Below are 19,050 nucleotides of genomic sequence, written 5' to 3'. Positions count from 1 at the left end.
AAGCATGGAGAGAGAGAGAGAGAGAGAGAGAGAGAGAGAGAGAGAGAGAGAGTCACAATGTGTGACCGCCCTTCTCTTTATTCAAATGTCACTGAAAGAATAAATAATAAAGTGATAGTAAATGGGTGCTTGCCACCTATAGTGTACAAGTGTGTGGGTAACCAAAATAGAATGTGAGTACTGCCATTGTAACTAATACATGGGCAACTAGGCATAGGCACCTTTACCCTCAATAAGTGTGAGATATAACAGAAGTCCCAATGCAAGGTTACTATGATATTCATTATTGTTAAACTAATGGAGAGTTGTTTTTTAGGCTTTTAGTAAATTCCTAGTACCTTGGTATGAATATCATGTGCTGCAAGTGGCATGCAGCATGGTAAGGCTTTTTGGAGCTCATTTTTGTAAAAATACACAAAAGAAGAGGACACCATTTTAGATTGCAATGAGTGGTGTGGTGACCTTGCATCACTAGTGTTGGATTCTCAAAGATAGCTCTATGCTTGTATGGCTCTATCAAAGAGGAAGATTTTTAAGAGTGAGGGTAACATGTTTACATAAACCTCCATGATATTAGATCATAATAGAGTTCTCTTTTTTTCATACCAATATACATACATGCTCACCATTCTTAATGTTCATCTACAACTCCCCCCCATAACCAAGAAGCTTATTGTGCTCTATGTGAATGGGGTGCTTCTACATAGGTGTCCAAGGAAAAAGCGGTCATTAGCAAATCAAGCCCTTGCAGGTAGATAGACATTGGGTGATTTTACAACCATACCTTGCCAAGAATCTAGAGGGAATATCTACATTGTTTGATATTGCTATATGGAGCTCAATTAAGAAGGAGAACTTGAGCAAGCTACTCCAATTGATTAGAAGTGATTGTATAAAGCAAACAATGCAAGCACCACAATTTTTGTTTCAATATGGTCAAGGCAGTTGTAAGATAGATCTCGTAACTCATTCTTTCGAACGGATTCAGGCAAAGCCACACTTTTTGAAAATGTTTTGATGATATTGATTGGCCACACTTTACCCCTACAACAATCATACTATTTGTGGATGATAGCATAGAGAAGATGCAAAGTGACCTGCTTACCCTCTTTGTATGCCCACCTACATTTGAGAAAAATCCCATGGATACCATTCTCTTGGAACATATGCTTCCCTATTTAATTGAGCTAGCAAGTTTTCATAGGGGAGTCTAGGAGTTTGTTAGAGAACACCCATTCCATGGAGCTAGATTGATATTTGATATTCGCAATAAATATGTTCACTTGCTTTGTATACAATAGTTCACTATCTTGCAAATGCATTAGTGGATTTAGTATACCTTTTTGTAGTAAGTTCATGCACTACAATGTGAAATATATAAGTGTATCAAAATATTTGATTATCAAAGTTTGGAGTGTTAAATGGTACAATCTTGAAAGAAATAACCGATGGATGTAAAATGAGGCAATATGGAGGTGTATTTTACAAAGATTGTGAAGCAAATGCAAGCATTATAGAAAATAGATGCATAACTTCAATCCATACATAAACCTAATTAAACAAGGATGAGAGAGATCAATAGAAAGAGGGAGAGGAATGTGTAGGTGCAAATATCAGTGTGGTTTCGCCCGTGTATGCACAATTGAAGTAATAATACGTTACGTTGTAATTATAAAATACATGCAAAGATTTAAGACAAAGGGGAGGGGGGAAATTGAATGTATATGTGAATGTGATAGCGCTTGTGTATGCACAATCGAACGAGAAACATTGTGATAATATTATTAAAAATAAGTACATAAGCTTAATTTAGTTATGTAAAGAAGTTAAGGAGAGAGAAATACAAATGCATTATTAGAGAGAGGACAAGAGTTGGGGGGTGAAAAAGAGAAAGAGAGAGAGAGGGTGTTATTAGAGGGAGGAGGACAAGAAGATGCATCTCATTGGTTTTCAAAGAGAGAGAGAGAGAGAGAGAGAGAGAGAGAGAGAGAGAGAGAGAGAGAGAGAGAGAGAGAGAGAGAGAGAGAGAGAGAGAGAGAGCATGTAATAGAGACCTTATTTGGTATATCGAGGAGAGTTTAGTAACCTACAAAAGCTTAACCTTATTTAGCCAAAAGGAAATTATATATGTTTTCAACAACACAATTCGTGACCTAATTAGCATCTCCTTGATCAGACAATCTTCTACATATCAAACCAAGTGGAGACAATGCATGACCATGATCTTCAATGCAACATACTTAGTAGTATTGACTAGGAGGAATTGAAGCAACAACAAGATATCCATGTAGGAAAGCATGATCTTCAATGCAACATACTTAGCAGTATTGACTAGGAGGAATTGAAGCAACAACAACCCCAAGATATCCATGTAGGAAAGCATGCTATCCATCTCTTCTTCATCAACACCTACATCACATCAATTATGCATGTGTAACACTTAACTTTGCTTCATTTTATTATTTTGTTTTGAATTATTTCAGGATTCAATTTGCATCTAAAGCAACGTCCATCCATATGACATCAACCATCTGTGTGAAAGCATTCATTTTTGCTCTATTTTCATATTTAGATTTTGAATTATTACAAGATTGAATTTGTATCAAAAGTATTCTCTAGCCATATGAAGCTAAGTTAATGCATATCCACTACCAAATTGAAAGGCACTTATTTATGTGTGAATATCATTTGCCAATCAAGGGTATTAGCAAGGGGTTTCTTCAACTTCAAATAGGACCTTGAACACTTTTTGCATGACCAAATACAACTAAGAGTCAATATGAGTGGCCTAGCTTTTGAAAAGTTGGAAAATATTTTGGAAGTAAACTACACGTCTCGCTTTTGAAAAGTTGGAAAATATTTTGGAAGTAAACTACACGTCTCATGTAATATAGACCTTTCCAAGCTATCACAATCAATTAGTGATAGCAAGTTCAGGATTACATACACCTTCTTGAAGTACTAAAAATGTTGTTTCTTGAAATATTTAACCTACACATAGGTCTTACTTGAGCTACAACTAGCACTAAATGATTTACAAAATATCTTGAAGGAACGAACTTTCTTCCACTTTCCATAGACAAGAAAAATGGTCCTTCTAACTTCATTTCATGCATGTGTCTTTCTAGAAGATATCTAGAAGATCTCTAAGGATAGGGGCATTAAACATTGGAATATGGAGTGTGTATGTGTATGCATGCATGCATTGACAAAGAAGGAGCAAGAGCATCATGCTCTGTTATTTAATATCTAGCCCACAGAGAGAGAGAGAGAGAGAGAGAGAGAGAGAGAGAGAGAGAGAGAGAGAGAGAGAGAGAGAGAGAGAGAGAGAGAGAGAGAGAGAGAGAGAGAGAGAGAGAGAGAGAGAGAGAGAGAGAGAGAGAGAGAGAGAGAGAGAGAGAGAGAGAGAGAGAGAGAGAGAGCTTTCAAAAGTTGAATTTGGCTTGGGACTAGTCGGAGGTTTGAGAATTATCAAAGCAACAACCCAAATAATATATAGATGTAAGCCTATCACATGGGTCTAATAGAAATTATTAAAGAATCTCATTTTTAGACCTTTTTAAAATATGAAAGTATATCATTTGATAGGAATATTCATAGGTTGAATAGAAAAAGGGTGTGTTTTATTCAAGATAAATTTATAGCCAATGGTTTTTTAAGTTAGGCCTTGAACACATGTGATAGTAAAGGGTTTACATATAGTGAACCCCCCAAGTTGGATAGTTATCTTGTGTTACAGGCCATTGCAAGCTCCATACTTTTTTTGTCACCTCACCCCCACAATAGATCATGCCCAAGTTTCAACCACACAATAGCAAGCTTCATTGCTAGGCAAGCCATCTAAGGTAGCATGTGAATCAACCGTAAGGGTTTTCCTCTTGTGAAGATTCTACGTAAGGGTTTCTTAAGTTGGAAAGCAATATAATCACTAGAGAATGGAAAAGGTTTTTGGAAGGGAGGTATACAGAAGTAAAATATTCATAGTTTAAAACACCCTTTGAACACATGTGCCTATACATGGGAATGCTTATCTTATTATGTAATAGTTGGTTGTTTTGACTTTATTATCAAGCCTTGAATTGGTAGGTTATATTATTGATCTATTCTATGTATTATTGAAAGCTTTGCCTAATAGGGGATCATGTACCAACCAAAAGGCTCCCAAGCCTATTTGACACAAGGAGAATGAGTTTGATATTCAAGAAATAAAGATGGTTTTTTCTTGAAGGGTGAGTGGGGGTAATATTTATTTTCTATCATTTCCCCCCACCTAATAGAACACACATACTCACATTTTCTCTCTCTTTCTCTTTGTTAATTGAATATAGGATATGACCATATAAAGGGAAAATGTGAGTCTTTGAATAATTAAATCTCTCTCTCTCTCTCTCTCTCTCTATATATATATATATATATATATATATATATATATATATATATTTGAGATATGAAATGATATGATATTTTAATGGTTGAACATGCAATGTGTGCATACTGTAAAAACATCCACAAATGCACATGCGTTATAAAAAATGAGTTGAATTTCTTTTTTCATTGAACATTATGGGATGGGATAATATGTTCATGCAATGTATACATATTCTAAAACCACACACAAATGCACGTAGACTATAAAAAGACATGAAGAGTATATGCATACATACACATGTACACATGCAAACATATACTCACGTGTATTCATATATATAGACATGCTCATACACACGTAAATATATGAGAGAGAGAGAGAGAGAGAGAGAGAGAGAGAGAGAGAGAGAGAGAGAGAGAGAGAGAGAGAGAGAGAGAGAGAGAGAGAGAGAGAGAGAGAGAGAGAGAGAGAGAGAGAGAGAGAGAGAGTATACACACTTATAAAACATGCACTTACAAATATGCACATACGCACATATACATACACACACATCCACACACAAATATATGCCTATAGGTATACATGTAATAAATATAAACATGTACACATGTATACACATGTGTGCACATGCGAGTATATGTATATTTGTGTACACATGCATGCATATTTAGGTATATAATAATTTATATATGTACACGTAATTATAATTATATGTTATTATTATATTTAATATATAAAATATTAAATATGAATAATAATGATACATATGCTATAATTATACGTTATGGTATATGTATTAATTAATTATTAGTAAAAGATGCATAATGTATACATATACTATAATTAATAAATATGTTAAGGTATATATGTATTATCTGTTATGCATAAATTTAATTGAGGTATTATTATTTTATCTAATAATTAATATGTATACTTATCTTTTATGTATTATTTATATTTATGATAATTATAATATGCATGCAAAAATTATTAATAATTTCATGTAACTGATTGGATAGTAATAGTTAATTATTAATACATCAATTAAATATTATATAATATATATAATTTTATTTTAATTAATATTATATATATATAATTATGTACATATGTTATTAATTATTAGTTTAGAGAGAGAGAGAGAGAGAGAGAGAGAGAGAGAGAGAGAGAGAGAGAGAGAGAGAGAGAGAGAGAGAGAGAGAGAGAGAGAGAGAGAATAAGAAGAAGAAGAATTTCTCAATATAGTTTATGGGTTGTCAAATTTATATGATGTTATTGGTTTAGTGTGTAAGGATAATATGCATGGCATGATAGACTTAGCATGAATAGAAATCACCATTAAATGTGTTTGTCTTTGAGAAATGGTCATAAGGTTTCATTGGACATACAGTTTAGGTTTGATCCTATTAATGTCTTTGAGAAATGGTCATAAGGTTTCATTGGCCTACTTGCGCTTCAAGATTAAGGGCTTGTTTTTTTACACAGAAATTCATATTTGAAGCGCGATGTAGCATGATTTGCATCGCAAGAGCAGAAAATTGTTTTGCTACTTCCCCTTCATCACACACGATCACTTGCGAAGCAACACGGCTACGAACTTTTCATCGTAGAGCGAGCTTGTCGTGCATCAAGTTAGATGTTCCACGACTGGCCCCCTTACCCAAGGGTATGACATGAAGTAAATTTAAAGTGGTGAATTAAGATTTAGACTTCTAGTGCAAAAAGTTAGAAAAAAAATTAAAGTACCTTTTGACTTTATGGTGTAATGCATGATAAAACAAGTTGACTTTATGGTATATTGCACAATAAAACAAGTTGACTTGCTCAACCTATGGTGTGATTCAACACAACTAGTAATACTATTGAGGTCTTCTACCAATGTTGATCCTTGTAGTATGGTTATAGGTAAAGAGGGAGGAGACCTAATCACAAAGGATAATTGAAGTGGTATTTTGTCATAAGGTACAATTAGAGTATGACTAGACATAAAAGACAATTTGTAGAACCTATGATGAAAACAAGTTGAAAAACTAAAAGGTACAAGTAGTCCTAAAAGGCCATTTTAAGATCTCCCTCTTAGGATCTTACAACACGTGCTCTAGCATAGAAAGGTTGAAGTAATTTGATGCGATCTCCTATGGTGGGCAATGATAGCTCAGATCTGTCACTAGTGCGGGCAATGGGGTCACCATCTTGGGGGTTGAGGATGCCTTGCTTGACTTAGGGCTATGGTTCACTCCAAAGTAGACCTCTTAAAATGTGGAAAGTCTAGTATTAAGGAGTGACGTGCCTCTCTTGCGTTGACTATTGTGAGGAAGTCAGTGAACATCCGTTGTCTCAATAGGTCCTCTCTATATCGTTTGAGCTCAAGCAAGAATAGCCCAAAACATCTTAGGTCCTGATCTAACTTAATCGTCAAAAATCCTCTTGAAAGCGATAATGGTATTGCCAATAATAAATTATGCAACAACATATATAGTGCTCCTCTTACTTTGCGTCTACCACACATAGCTATAGATGTGGTCCTTCGGTGCAATACCCTTATATTTCCATGTCTGAGAGTGTAGTTGGAGAGAGAGAGAGAGAGAGAGAGAGAGAGAGAGAGAGAGAGAGAGAGAGAGAGATTCTTCTATAATGAGAAATCCTAATGTATGATCCTTATAACATGACTACTAACTACATGCGGACTTTAATCGTAAATACATTGGCATTTTATTGCAAATTTGAATGCGTCAAGCACTGTATTATCGTTTTGGCAATCGTAATATACTATCCTTATATTTTACATATATGCCTGGCCCTCGAAGTAAGACCTTCTTGCTTCAAAGGAAAATCCCAATTCTGGCATCCCTTTGTGCAGAGCTTCGAGGGATCTCTGTCGCTTCTGCCATGGAGGATCTCACGATACCAGGGTTTCGGTCAGAGCCTGGCGGCAATGGACTGAGGATTTCAACATCGCAGGTTGGAAGAAGGGATGCATCTTGACAGACTTCGATAAGGGTTACAAATTCTGCAAAGTCCTTCTCGACTCTCTGGAAAATCCCTCTGTGAGCCACGTTGTTGAGAGATATTTCTCCTGTACTTGCATAATATCGTATGATCAGATTCTACAGTGTGTGACCTGACTATGCCATAGCACCACCATTTCTTCAAGTCATGAAGATGACGCCAAGTGCAGTAAAGAAGCTTTTGACGGACTGGCGGATTTGATATGACAGAAGGCAATCTTCAAGATGATGTCAAATTTCGACCGTCTTCCCGATGGAGTAGTATGCTCGATATTTTCCAAGCTGTGTTGTGCTCAATCTGTGGCACGATGCTCGATGGTCTGCATGCGCTGGAGTACCCTATGCCAACATGTGGACACTCTTGTATTCGAATCCTTCCAACTGTTCGAAAACAGGGCAGAAAGTAAGCGAAAAGCGTCTTCCATTGAAGCTATTGTCACCAATATGCTTCTGAAGACACACGGTGTTCAGACCCTTAAAGTATCATATCATCCAGTGGTATGGCCATGGATTCACAACGATCACTTTTCAGAAGAGACAGTTTCGAAATGGCTTGAGCATGTAAGCAACTCACTGGAAACACTTGCTTTGGTGGACCCTATCATTGAGAAACCTCAATCAAACAGGTTAATTCATCTGTCTGCATGCCAAAAGTTGCAGTGGCTCAATGTATGCTATGGTACAATTCCAGAAATACCTGTTCAGTGCCGACGATTTGAGCATTTGAAGTCCTGTTTTTTGGATTTGATTGCCATAACTGATGATGCTCTTGAGGCATTTGTTGAGCTTTGTCCAGTGCTTGAAGTCTTGAAGCTTAATTCTTGTACAGGTCTGTCCAGTCCTAAGATCAATGCCCCCAGCCTTCAACGTTTAGATTTTGTGGCTGATTTGGAATGTGTCAAATCAATTCAAAGCGTGTGTGCAAATGCACCTAAACTTGAAAATGTCTCCTTGAGCTATGTCAAAGAACTGATAACCAAAGGTGAACAGCTTTGTGAGCTGGAACTGATGTGCCATGTGAAGCCTCATATTCAAGGGTTGCGCTCTCTCAACAGTCTTTGCATGTATGGACATGGATGGGCATTAGAAAGCATCACTGAATTTGTACGACTTGCAACCAGTGTGAGAGTTTTGTACATAGATGTTGCATTGGAAGAAAAGAATCCTTTGCAAGTTGATCATTTCTTGGGGCATCTGCAGGATTTAACATCCCTCTTTATAGGCGCGGATTTCTTTGAGGTGGGTTTTTAAACTGATTGCCCATAGAAGAGTCCCTCATCGCCTTACTTTACAAAGAAAAACTGTATTTGTTATGCTGTATCTTGTTAAAGGGTTTTGTGGTTGTTTTGACTGCTATTTGACAGACTGCGTTTGATTACAGTGTCTGCAGGCTGGTATCAAGTTCACTTCTGCTTTTCAGAGGATGAGCTTACCACATTTAGAGAACCTTACAGTTGTTGTGACTTGTGGTAACAAGCATTGTATTGCAGTTTTAGGTTTATTTCTGAACTGTGCCACATCTCTGAAAGCATTCCAGATAAGTGCAGGGCCTTTAGAGAAGAATTCTGAAAATATGATGTTTTTCTCAAACGTGCTGCAATTGCAGAGAAAGTATCCTCAAGTTGAGATCAGTATGACTTGCCCTGACAGCTTGCTTTAATATTGAATTAGAACAGGCTCTTCTCAATTGTACATAATTCAAGGAGCCAAAGCTGTATACTATGTATGCCATTGTTTCAAACAGCAAAACCTGTACTTGTTTAGTGTAAAGGTTCATGAATCATCTCAGATAAGGTTTTCTGAGGTTAATTTTAATGACACTCGGGTGACTGTCTCATTCTAACTGAATATCACTCTGATTGATTTGATTGCATGATGGACGCCCTTGTAAGATATATTTTTGCAGTTAATGTCCTTGCCATTGTATTGGCCATTATCAAGCTTCCTTGAAAATCTCTTGGCTGGCTGAGGATCAGTGAGGAAGGCTGGTTGGATTGATTCTTTGAATAGATGGGTTGTGAATAGCTTGATAATAGCCACCGTAAAAGTACCAATTATTAAATTTTCTGAAGCACTCTCTAGCAGATGTCTAGGAAATTGCCATATCAAAGTAGTACTGAGCCTTACATTGGATATGATAAATTGTGCAATGTGTAGACAGTTGGTGACTTGCTTACGCTTGTTGTCTGGATCTATGGAACATTTGTTCTGATTGATGCTTAATATCAACAGCCAGACTCAACCATCTTGGTAGCTGCTCAAAAAGGGAAAATTTCAGCTCTGGGCACAACATTTAGAAAGCAGCCAACTGTGGTAGAAATTGGGAGCTTTCACATTGCCCATGAAGCAGTGTTGTATTTATATGTATGCTACACTGTTATGGCTACTGCTAAAGAGGGCAGATTTGAGGTGTTTTAACCATTTGAATGATTGTTTGGAGCACTCTATGAATGTTCAGAGCTTTGGCCAGTAATGTAACAGGGGTCTAGGAACCCTTTTGACAAAGTTGTGGTTCATTTTGTTGCCTGAGACTATTGATCTTTTGGTGTTGACAAGGAAATGCTGTAACATCATCATCTGCACCTCATTCTCCCCCATTGAAACCACAGTTTGCCCTCGACTGCAGTACTCCTAAAGTACTGCAGCTACAATAGCTGCATGGTTGCTGCAGTGTTTGCTACTGAGCCTGGCTGATGAAGATTGCTAATCTAATCTTCTAACTGCCGATTGAGTCGTGCAAGCTGTGGCTGCAAGTCCCAGCTGACATCTGCACCAACACCCACCCTTAACCTCAGGTTGCAGGTCTCTGCTAGCTCTGTACCGTTGTTGCCCTAGTCCTGTGTTACATAAATTCAAGTGTTACTCAACGTAATATTTATGGGGGAAACGCTTAAGGAGCTGTGACCATGTGTATACTATGGAATATATATGTACAAGGTTTAGGGGGGCACACGTAAGTTGTATGTGTGACCAAGAGCATAGGCAGTTTAAAGGACATGGCTCCAGTCATTTAATGCACATGTACAGGGGCTAGAGCCAAGTAAGTGCGGAATGTGGCAGGCATGCATACCCTTGATAAGGATTAATGTAATTAATCACCAAAATGAGTTGTGCCAAGGATGGAAGGTGACTCCAGCAGCTCTCACTCTCTCCCCTTCACCATGCAACAGCTAAAACCCTGATTTGCAGATCAGACCAGCACATGATAAAGTTGTATTTTGCACTGGTGTCAAAGCCTAAAGTGATGGGGATTTTAAAAAAATAATTATTTTATACACAAGACTCTAGACAAAAACAAAAACCCTAAAACTGCTCACGATGGTTGCAAAAGTGCTTACAACTGGCAAAAGCCACCACTTGATTAGAGAAGGTTCATTAATGCTGTTATTTACATCATATTTAGCCACATGGGTGTTTAATTCTAGCTTCAAGACTGCATTAGTAGCAAAAACAGCTATCCTAGCCACTGTAAAAATTAGTTTTGATTGCCTTTACTGCTATGAAAAGCAGAAAATTACAGGAATCAGCCTTGATGATGCAGAAAGTGACTTGTAGGTCTAGGAGGTGTAATAAATGCAGTACTTGGACTGTGACTGCAAATTCACTGTTGAATTACGAGCAGAAATCGGATGCATGCTGCTTGTCGAGACGGTGAATCAGCAATTGGAATTGAATGATGTTTTACATGTAGCCCAAGGGAAGTGGAATCGACTCATAACAGTAATAGCCAATTGGGTTTGTCAAAGGCAACACTGGTTACAACTTCTTGTGCCTATTTTGAGTTGAGATTTAGTGTATATGTTATTGGATAGTGTGCTCCTTTCTCACACAATGATGAGAAAGTTAATGGGAAATGTTCTACCATCTATTTTTTCAGCTTGTAAATTCAATATTTGTTTCTCAATTCCATTGTCATTGTTTTAATCAGAAGGAAAAGGAAAGAATACTTTTATATAATCATGGGGGGTGAGGATGAACCTTGACAAAGTCCAAAGGATTAGGTAAGCAAAACTAATATAAAAATATAATATCTTTGGCAAGTGACTTAGAAATACAAATGTGTGTTCAAGCAAATGGGCATCATGAAATAACAACCGATCAAATTAGTGAAAGTAGTTGAGAAAGAAGGAAAAGAAATATAGGAGATTAGATCCATGCTTGTAGACCCTCATATACCTTCAATATCAAAGGATGTTAGTGATGCAAATAGGGATGCTATTGCTATTTCCATTGATCTAGAGCCTAGAGAGTAGCCATTAAGGTTGAGGATAATCTTTTTTTAAACATGTGAGTTTTACACTTTGATGGGGAAGAAAAAGATACGAGTCTCTTATTAGAAGGCTTGGGAGTTGTAAATGTCCCAAACAACCTAGTATGCTTGACAATTGCAATACCAGCTTATTTTTAAGGTTGAACCATTTGAGAAAATATAAAGAATGAATACTTGAGGTTCTATTTAGAAAATTGCAACCATGAGCATATTTAAAAAAGGGAGACAAATTGAAGGTTGAAGATGGGAAACCTCTCTTCTCCCTTCCCCTCTCTCCCCTTGTGTTCAAAGGAGTGTATTTTTGCTCAAACCCAAGTCCCTTAGAGAAGAGCTTCGTTACAATTAATTTGAGGGTGAGGATAAGTATTTCTCTCTGATAAGATGATGTGAAAGATGTATATGTACACATGCATTATTTAGTATACAAAAAAATAATTGTTTTTTTAACAAGATGAGAGTAGAAAGAGAGAAAATTAGCCTTTTTCCATTGTTAGATAACAATACATTTATATGGCTTTTTTATTGTTTTTAAAATGGAAGAAAAGTTCATGAAGGAGATGCTATAATGAATTTATAGGTATGTTATCTTGTAAAATAATAAAAGAGGAGGAAATATGGAGATATTCTAATGGAGGAGTAAAGGATGATGAGAGTTGAATGGAGCTACCTTTAGGCTATCTTTTTAGCTACTATACATGAGTTTATAACCAAGATATAGAAAGAGGAAAAATGAGCTCTCTTTAGGACTAGTATTGTTAGATCAATTTGAGACTCCTAAAATGTAGGGACCTAAAGTTTAGAGGGCCCCCCCAATAAGATTGTCATATGAAAGCTCTTTTTGAGTACATTACAAAAATAGTCATGGAATCTGAATATTCTAATTGATGTTCGAGTAAGGAAAGCCCTTGGTTCGTATGCAAGAAGATTCTAAAACATTCTAAAATGTATCTACATCATTGCTTTTGTTATGATCAATGTTAACATGCCATGTGTTAGTATGTATATCATGCCATGTGTCGACGTGTATGTCATGTCATGTAGCATTCTCTTGTAACAACATGTGTCTCCCTTAACCTCTTTAGGCTATAGTATAAATAGGGGTCATGAGCTACAAGTTCTTTGGTCTTGCCAACACTAGTTGTAAGGCTCTCGTGGGATAGGTTATCTTCTAGTTCTTGTCTTGTTCTAGTCTTATCTTGTATCGAGCCTTGTCTTGTAATCAAGCTATCTTGTAATCAAGTGTGAGAGCTTTCGCTCAACCACCAAGACCCACGGACTGCTTACTGTTTCAAGTGTTCCAAGCGAGCTCTAATGGCTACCTCTCACATAGCCGACGCGCCATCGATCCTACGAGTGTAGTGAGCTTACCTTGATGCCGATATGAGTTGCCTTCTCTCTCGCGCACTTCGGTAGCTCCACGATCCTAGATGCTAGCTCAAGCATCCTCAAGCCTCCTCCATCTCCAAGCTCCATCCACCATAGCCGCGCGCGCAAGAGAAGAGGAGATGGTGAAAAGCTTTACCCTCAATCCCTCACTCCCACTCACTCACTCCCTCACACTCTCACACTCCCTCTCTCAAGAGCACACAAGCAAGAAGAGGAGAAGAAGAGAAGAAAAGAAGAGCTCTTGTTGGGCACACACCAAAGAATGAGTTTCCATTCACTTTTTGAACTTTATATATACAAACCCTAAAACCCCATGGACACCCATCCCTTTTTACATGACCGGCCATTGTGGTAAGGTCCCTTTTTCTAATTCCCTCTTTTTGCTTCATGCCTTAGGCTTACATTCGACTATTCTTTTACAAGTGGCAAATGAGGGAGCCTGGCGCTCTTTTACAAGAGTTTTTGGAGTTTTTGAGGCGCCTTTTATTTAAAACTACGCTTTTGGCCCCGGCTTAGCTTTAGAGGCCGTCTGCGTGTCTTTGCTCCTTTTTCATCTTCTTTCCGCTTTTTCATTCATCCTTCCGCCTTCTCGGGTTGGGGTTAACATTACCCCTCTCCGAGATGGGTGCTAGTTCCATGGCACTCTTGTCGACTGTTGGTGTTTAAGAGGCAGTTGGTGAAGCAGTCGTATGTGCAATGTGTAAACTCGGGTGCTCATGGAGGCGTGGTAGTAAGGTTGGTTGGAGAAGTCAAACGGATAGCGAGTGGTTGACGGGGGTCTTCGAAGTCGGTGGTTGGTCGCGTTGGTGATGCTTGGAAGGACAGGGTGCGGTGCTCCACCTAAGGAGGGGGGTGTCTATCGTATTGTGTAGTGCATTGTGCTTATGCTGGTGGAATGGGGAGTTGGGTCTAACCACAGGGTAGCCTGGGCGATATCCCACGCTTGGGGGTCCCATTCGTGCCAGAGGTGCAGTGCGAGTAGCTTAGGGTGACATGTCTAACCATAAGTGAGTAGACCTCCCTAGGTATGTCCTGCTCTTGATGAGCCGTAAGTGTGAAGTGGGGGAGCAAAAAGGGCTAGGGGGTTAGGAGCGGAGCTGGCCAATTGAAGCCACTGGGTACACCTAACTTGAGGACCCCTAGGTGCAGTGATTGTGTTTTATGTGGTGCTAAGTGCTTGTGTAAGTGAGTTGTTTTGGTTATTCAATGTGTAATGTTCCGCTTGCGGTTCCTTTTTTTTTGTTTTTTGTTTTTTGGTATTACACTAGTAGAACGACAGCCTGTACTTAATCTTCCTTGTCTGATTGAGGCGGAGAAGGGGGTCGGATGGATTTACTCAAAAAGATGGCTTTGTATGTATTCTTTGAGGTTCATGCGGACGTGGAGGGAGGTGGTGGAGAGGAAGGGATGGTTGTACCTAGTAAACTGGCTGTTGTTCATATCCTTTAGGAGAGCTAGGCAAAAGGAGGGAAGAAGGCTAGCTCTCATCATTAAACGCGCCATGGCGCAACTGTCAATGACGTTGGGGCCAAAAAAGAGGGGAGGCAAGCCATGCTCTTGTGGGGTTGGGTTTTGCTTGAGTAGTAGCTTAAGTAGCCTAAGATAATTACAGGTAGTTATAAAGGCTGGATCAGGGCAAGAAGAGAAGTCTGCGAGAAAGCACGTCATGGAATCATATAGGCTTCCCGAGTAAAAAAGGAGGGCATGGTCGAAGGAGGCGACATTGGAGTTGCAGATGATGGGAAAATCATGATGCCCATGGAGGGTGGCAACAAAATCTAGACCTACCCTATGAGGATACGCCATGAATGTGGGGTCATTCCTCTCATAGGGTAGGGTGTTGCAAAACGCCATCCAGGCGAGCATGCTAATATCGCACACTTGCCTCCTCCATAGGGGTTGGCAGTTGTAGCCCTGTACAGTATGTGGTATTTCGAACACCTTGTCTTTCCAAAATTCTGCTTCCTCCGTGCTCCACAGAGTGGGGATCTTCTCTATTTCTTCCAGTCATTTTTGTCCCAGTCGGCCACCAGTCGCGATCACCTCCTCCATTACCTTGATCGGTAGGACCCTTCGCAGGCTGTTAGGCATGAGGAAGCTGAATGTGAAAGGGTCCTTTTCGTTTTCTTGCTGTTCCCAAATCACTAGCTCTGCGTGGAATCTAGTAGGGAGGTCATCGAGGCACGGTGGGAGGGGTGCAGATGGCCGCACGACTGGTTTGGCTCTTAACTGCCTCCTGGTTTCTTCAACTATTTTTCTTAATCTCTCCCTTAGCGCAGTTTGTTTTTCCGAGGGCGGATCAATCTGTTGCTGTTCTTGAACATGTAGCGAGGGGGGTTGTGGGATTATCTCTTCGCTGGTTCTCCTCATAACGAATTCAAGGCTAGCCTCCTCCCTCTGCCGGTCTTCTAGTTGCGCTCCTTCCTCAAAGCCCAGTGCGTCCAACTCCTGGGGGGTTAGGCCGGCCAGTAGTAGGTACTTCTGTTGCTCTTCTAAGCTCAGTCTAACCTTCGCAGGTTGGGGTGGCATCTGTAGCTCCGCATGTAGGGCCATACGTGCGATGCTCAAATTTTTCTACACTACCTCCAACGACTCCTTTCCCTTTGGCCGGGTCATGTCCAGTAATGTGTTGAGGAAGGCCTGTTGCTGGGCACTGAAGGCTGTCTGGGCGGCGTCTGCTTTACTTTCTACAAGGATTTTTTCTTTCTCCACCAAAGCAAGGCACCGTGCCAGTGTCTTCACCTGTTTCTCGTTCTGCACGGCCCATTCCTCTGCTCGTTTGTTCATTCCTTCCATGCTCTCCCCCTGCTTTTGTGCTAGGGTTACGAGCTTCTACTCCTGGGCTTTGAGTTCTCTGCTCATATTCTCGTGCTCTTTCCTTTCCAGGTGCAGTTGATCGGTCATACACTCGAACTCCTTTTGTTGCTACTCCCTCTCTTGTTTTCTCTCCTCCTCTTTGGCATTTAGTTCCTCCATCATTTGCTCGATGTTGGCGGTTTTCGCCTCCAATTCCCCATGTTGCATCAAGAGGAGCTTGTATTCCTACTGCATCTGCACCAATTCTTGATTTCTCAAGCCGCTGTTTATAGCTTTCTTCCATGTCTTCCTTGGCCTTTAATTCTTGCTTGAGGTCAAAGATATGTCGTTGTTGCATGGCTATTATGCGGGTTTTCTCAAGCTGGAATAACTGGCTGGTGGCGTCATTGTTGTGTGGGTTGGGGTGGTCGAGGCTTCCACCCTTGGACACTTCTGGTCCTGTCTCGACTCAGCATCTGCGGCTGGTCTCTTTTGCCCCGTGGCCGTGGTTTCTGTGCTCTTTCCCTGGGCCATTTCTTTACTGATAAAATATTACATCCAGGCCATGAAGTTGGAAACCTCCATGCTGGTGGGGATGCTAGGGGTGAGGATGGTTGGTTCGGTGGAGGGTGCCATGAGGGTGGGGATAGGATGGAGGAGGGCCTTGCCTTTGCCTTCCAGGACAGCGGGCGGCGTGACTTCTAGTATCTGTGTGCTAGAGCTAGGCCCTTCTTCCCTCAGCTAGCTCCAGGCTCCTGGATCATCAGCCCTGCACTGCTGCTCAATGGACTGGCGTGTGGCTTCGGCCAAGTCCTCCTCCTCCTTCCTTTTTAGTTCATCTTCTTCCTCCACATCTCTTCTTTGCCTTTGTTTTTCGGCTTTCCTGTACTCTTCCTCCAGTTTTTCATTTTCTTCATGCTCTTCCCTTTTTCTCTTCTCAGCCTTCTATTTTGACACCTTTTTAGCCCTCTTGACTTGTTCTATTGTTTCTTCTTCTTTATGTTTCTTCTTCTTCTCCCTCTCCTCGGCCTCCTTGAGGGATTGTCTTTTCGCCTTTTCCAAATCCTCTTTCTCCTTCCTGCTACCTTCATTCGGCTGTCTTTTTCTTCTGCGCTGTCTTCTGCTCTTCTTGCCCCTACCCTTCCTTATTAGTCTCAGTCCTGTCGCTAGACCTCTCTTGGTCCTAATGAGGGGGTGACTTGTCGGGCATTTCTCCTTCCCCTTCTTTTGCATCCTGCGTCTCTTTCACTGCCTCCTAGATGAGCGCAGTCAAAATGCTTCCATAGGCAATGAATGAGGCCTTGGACGAGGCTGCCTCCTGGATGAGCGCAGTCAAAATGCTTTAGCCACCTGGTCGATAGTTTTGCGCACATAGCCGTTCTAGTTGACTTCATGCAAGGTATGAGCCGCTACATTCTCTAGCACATGCACACTGATTCGGTGCATCAAGGCATTGTAGCGCTGGCTGGAGAAGAGCGCATGTACTAGTTTTGCCTGCAATCTGGTTTCTGCATCAGGGATGTCCTGGATGCTGATGCCGTCATTTGTCAGCACGTCCTCCTTTCTCATCTTCAGCATGGCGTACACATCCCTCTTCTACTTCTTCTCTATTTTTGGCTCCAGTCCCAACGCCTTCTCCACCAAGGCAGGGGTTAAGCGAACCTGCACTTGTTTGGCGTTTTGTCCCCTTCCTATTGTGACAGTGCCGCACTCATTGTCGAGGTCGTAAGACCTGAGAAACTCCACACATTTTGTATGGTCAGGTTCTTGGGCAAAATTTTCAAGGTACTTGGTGAAGTTGCATTTTTCAACGACTCTCCTGGTCGCTTCCTCCTTGGCCACCAAACCTTCTACGTTGTGAATGGTTCGAAACTTTAGCTGGTTGTAGGCATGGCTCTCTAGAGTGATGCTGTACTATGCTCTTTTCTCTTCCGTGAACGGAAGTCGGTGGGCACGGTCTTGTTGCGACATCTTTTGTTCCTGTCATAAACCCCAGTTTCCATTAGTGCTTCCAATATTAACAATTCGCAAGAAAAGTCATAGACTAAAAAGGAAAGAATCTATGTGTTTATTGAATGAAAGCATTAAAATGCTATCCAATCTGGAGCCTTCCCTTTCAGCTTTAACTTTTTGCCCTTTATTTCAAAGTTCTCTTGACATTTTCCTACCTCGCTCGTTGTCTAGATGCTTATGTGTTTTGCTTGATTTTCATTGGTTTTAATTGATCTCTTGATTCACCTCACTCCCCTTCCCTTCTTAGCTTGAGAACAATCCTTACTAGGATTGAAGGTTTTGGAGGTTGAGGGTCTTCGGCAATGGGTCTTAGGGGTCACCGACGTAGGAACCAAGTGTAAAAATCGGGGTTGTACTCTAACTGAGCTGCGCGATCGAGATCAAAAGGGCGAGTGCCAACATGTGTTATGTAAGTGAGAACATCTATTAGGAAGTCACCGGAGGCACCGTAGCTAGCAATGTGTAGCTCCTCCTCAGTCAGTAGGCAATCGAGGTAAGGGTGTCCCTTGATGTGCTCTTCCAGGGGGCGGTCGCAAAGAGTGGTTAACACTCTATATGAGGTTGGTGCAATATAAGTGGGGTCATACTCTGCTGTTTTGATTGCGCGGCGCTGCTCCGCGTTGGTCATGACTCGGCATCCCTCTACTTCCCATTGCAACCTAAGAGTGTACCACTGCCGCAAGAATGGGGATTCAATCCCAGTAAGTTGGGATAATTCTGTAATTTCTTGGTCGATGATGGCAGAAGTGGTTTGCTGATTGTATGACATTATGAGGCGTTGTTTGAGGGCTTGCTCTTTAGAGACCTCGCTGTTGAGTAGTACAGCAGCGAAGTTTGCTACCTTTGCGAAGGCAAGTTCAAACGTCTCCCAAGAACAAGGCATCATGCGAATTTCGATTGCAAAAGGCTCGGGCAGCAAGCCTAAGTCCAAGCGATCATAGCTCAGAGCTAGCTCTCTAAAGGTGGCATTGAGCCGTCTAATGAAATCAACCACTTCATCCCCTGTATCTTCGACTAGATCTGAGGCCAGTGTTAAAAATGATTTCCGCTCGTAGGAGGGTGTAAGACGTGCTGGTGGTTGGGATTTGATAGCACTAGAGCCTTTGACAGTGGATGGTTGTGGTTGCGGGTGTGCCTTAGGTTGCGGTTGGGCTTCCTGGCTTAGGGCTGGGGAAGCAGTTGCGACTTTTGATGGACTGTTGCCTTCA

At 40.7% G+C, this 19,050-nt stretch overlaps 1 protein-coding gene across 1 annotated transcript; it reads left to right on the top strand.

Annotated features, from left to right (window-relative positions):
* Positions 1-7,122: 7,122 nt before the first annotated feature.
* On the top strand, positions 7,123-11,212 carry LOC148027176 (uncharacterized). The gene is made up of 2 exons (XM_087691721.1): positions 7,123-8,616; positions 8,759-11,212. Exons 1-2 carry the CDS (start codon positions 7,603-7,605, stop codon positions 9,035-9,037), a joined length of 1,293 nt encoding a protein of 430 aa, XP_087547847.1. The 5' UTR covers positions 7,123-7,602; the 3' UTR covers positions 9,038-11,212.
* Positions 11,213-19,050: the final 7,838 nt, after the last annotated feature.

Source organism: Lygodium microphyllum, chromosome 13 (assembly GCF_053477565.2).
Source record: "Lygodium microphyllum isolate KBCC chromosome 13, Lygodium_microphyllum_v1.1.10, whole genome shotgun sequence".
Classification (NCBI taxonomy): domain Eukaryota; kingdom Viridiplantae; phylum Streptophyta; class Polypodiopsida; order Schizaeales; family Lygodiaceae; genus Lygodium; species Lygodium microphyllum.
This window is presented reverse-complemented; position numbering and strand designations above follow the sequence as displayed.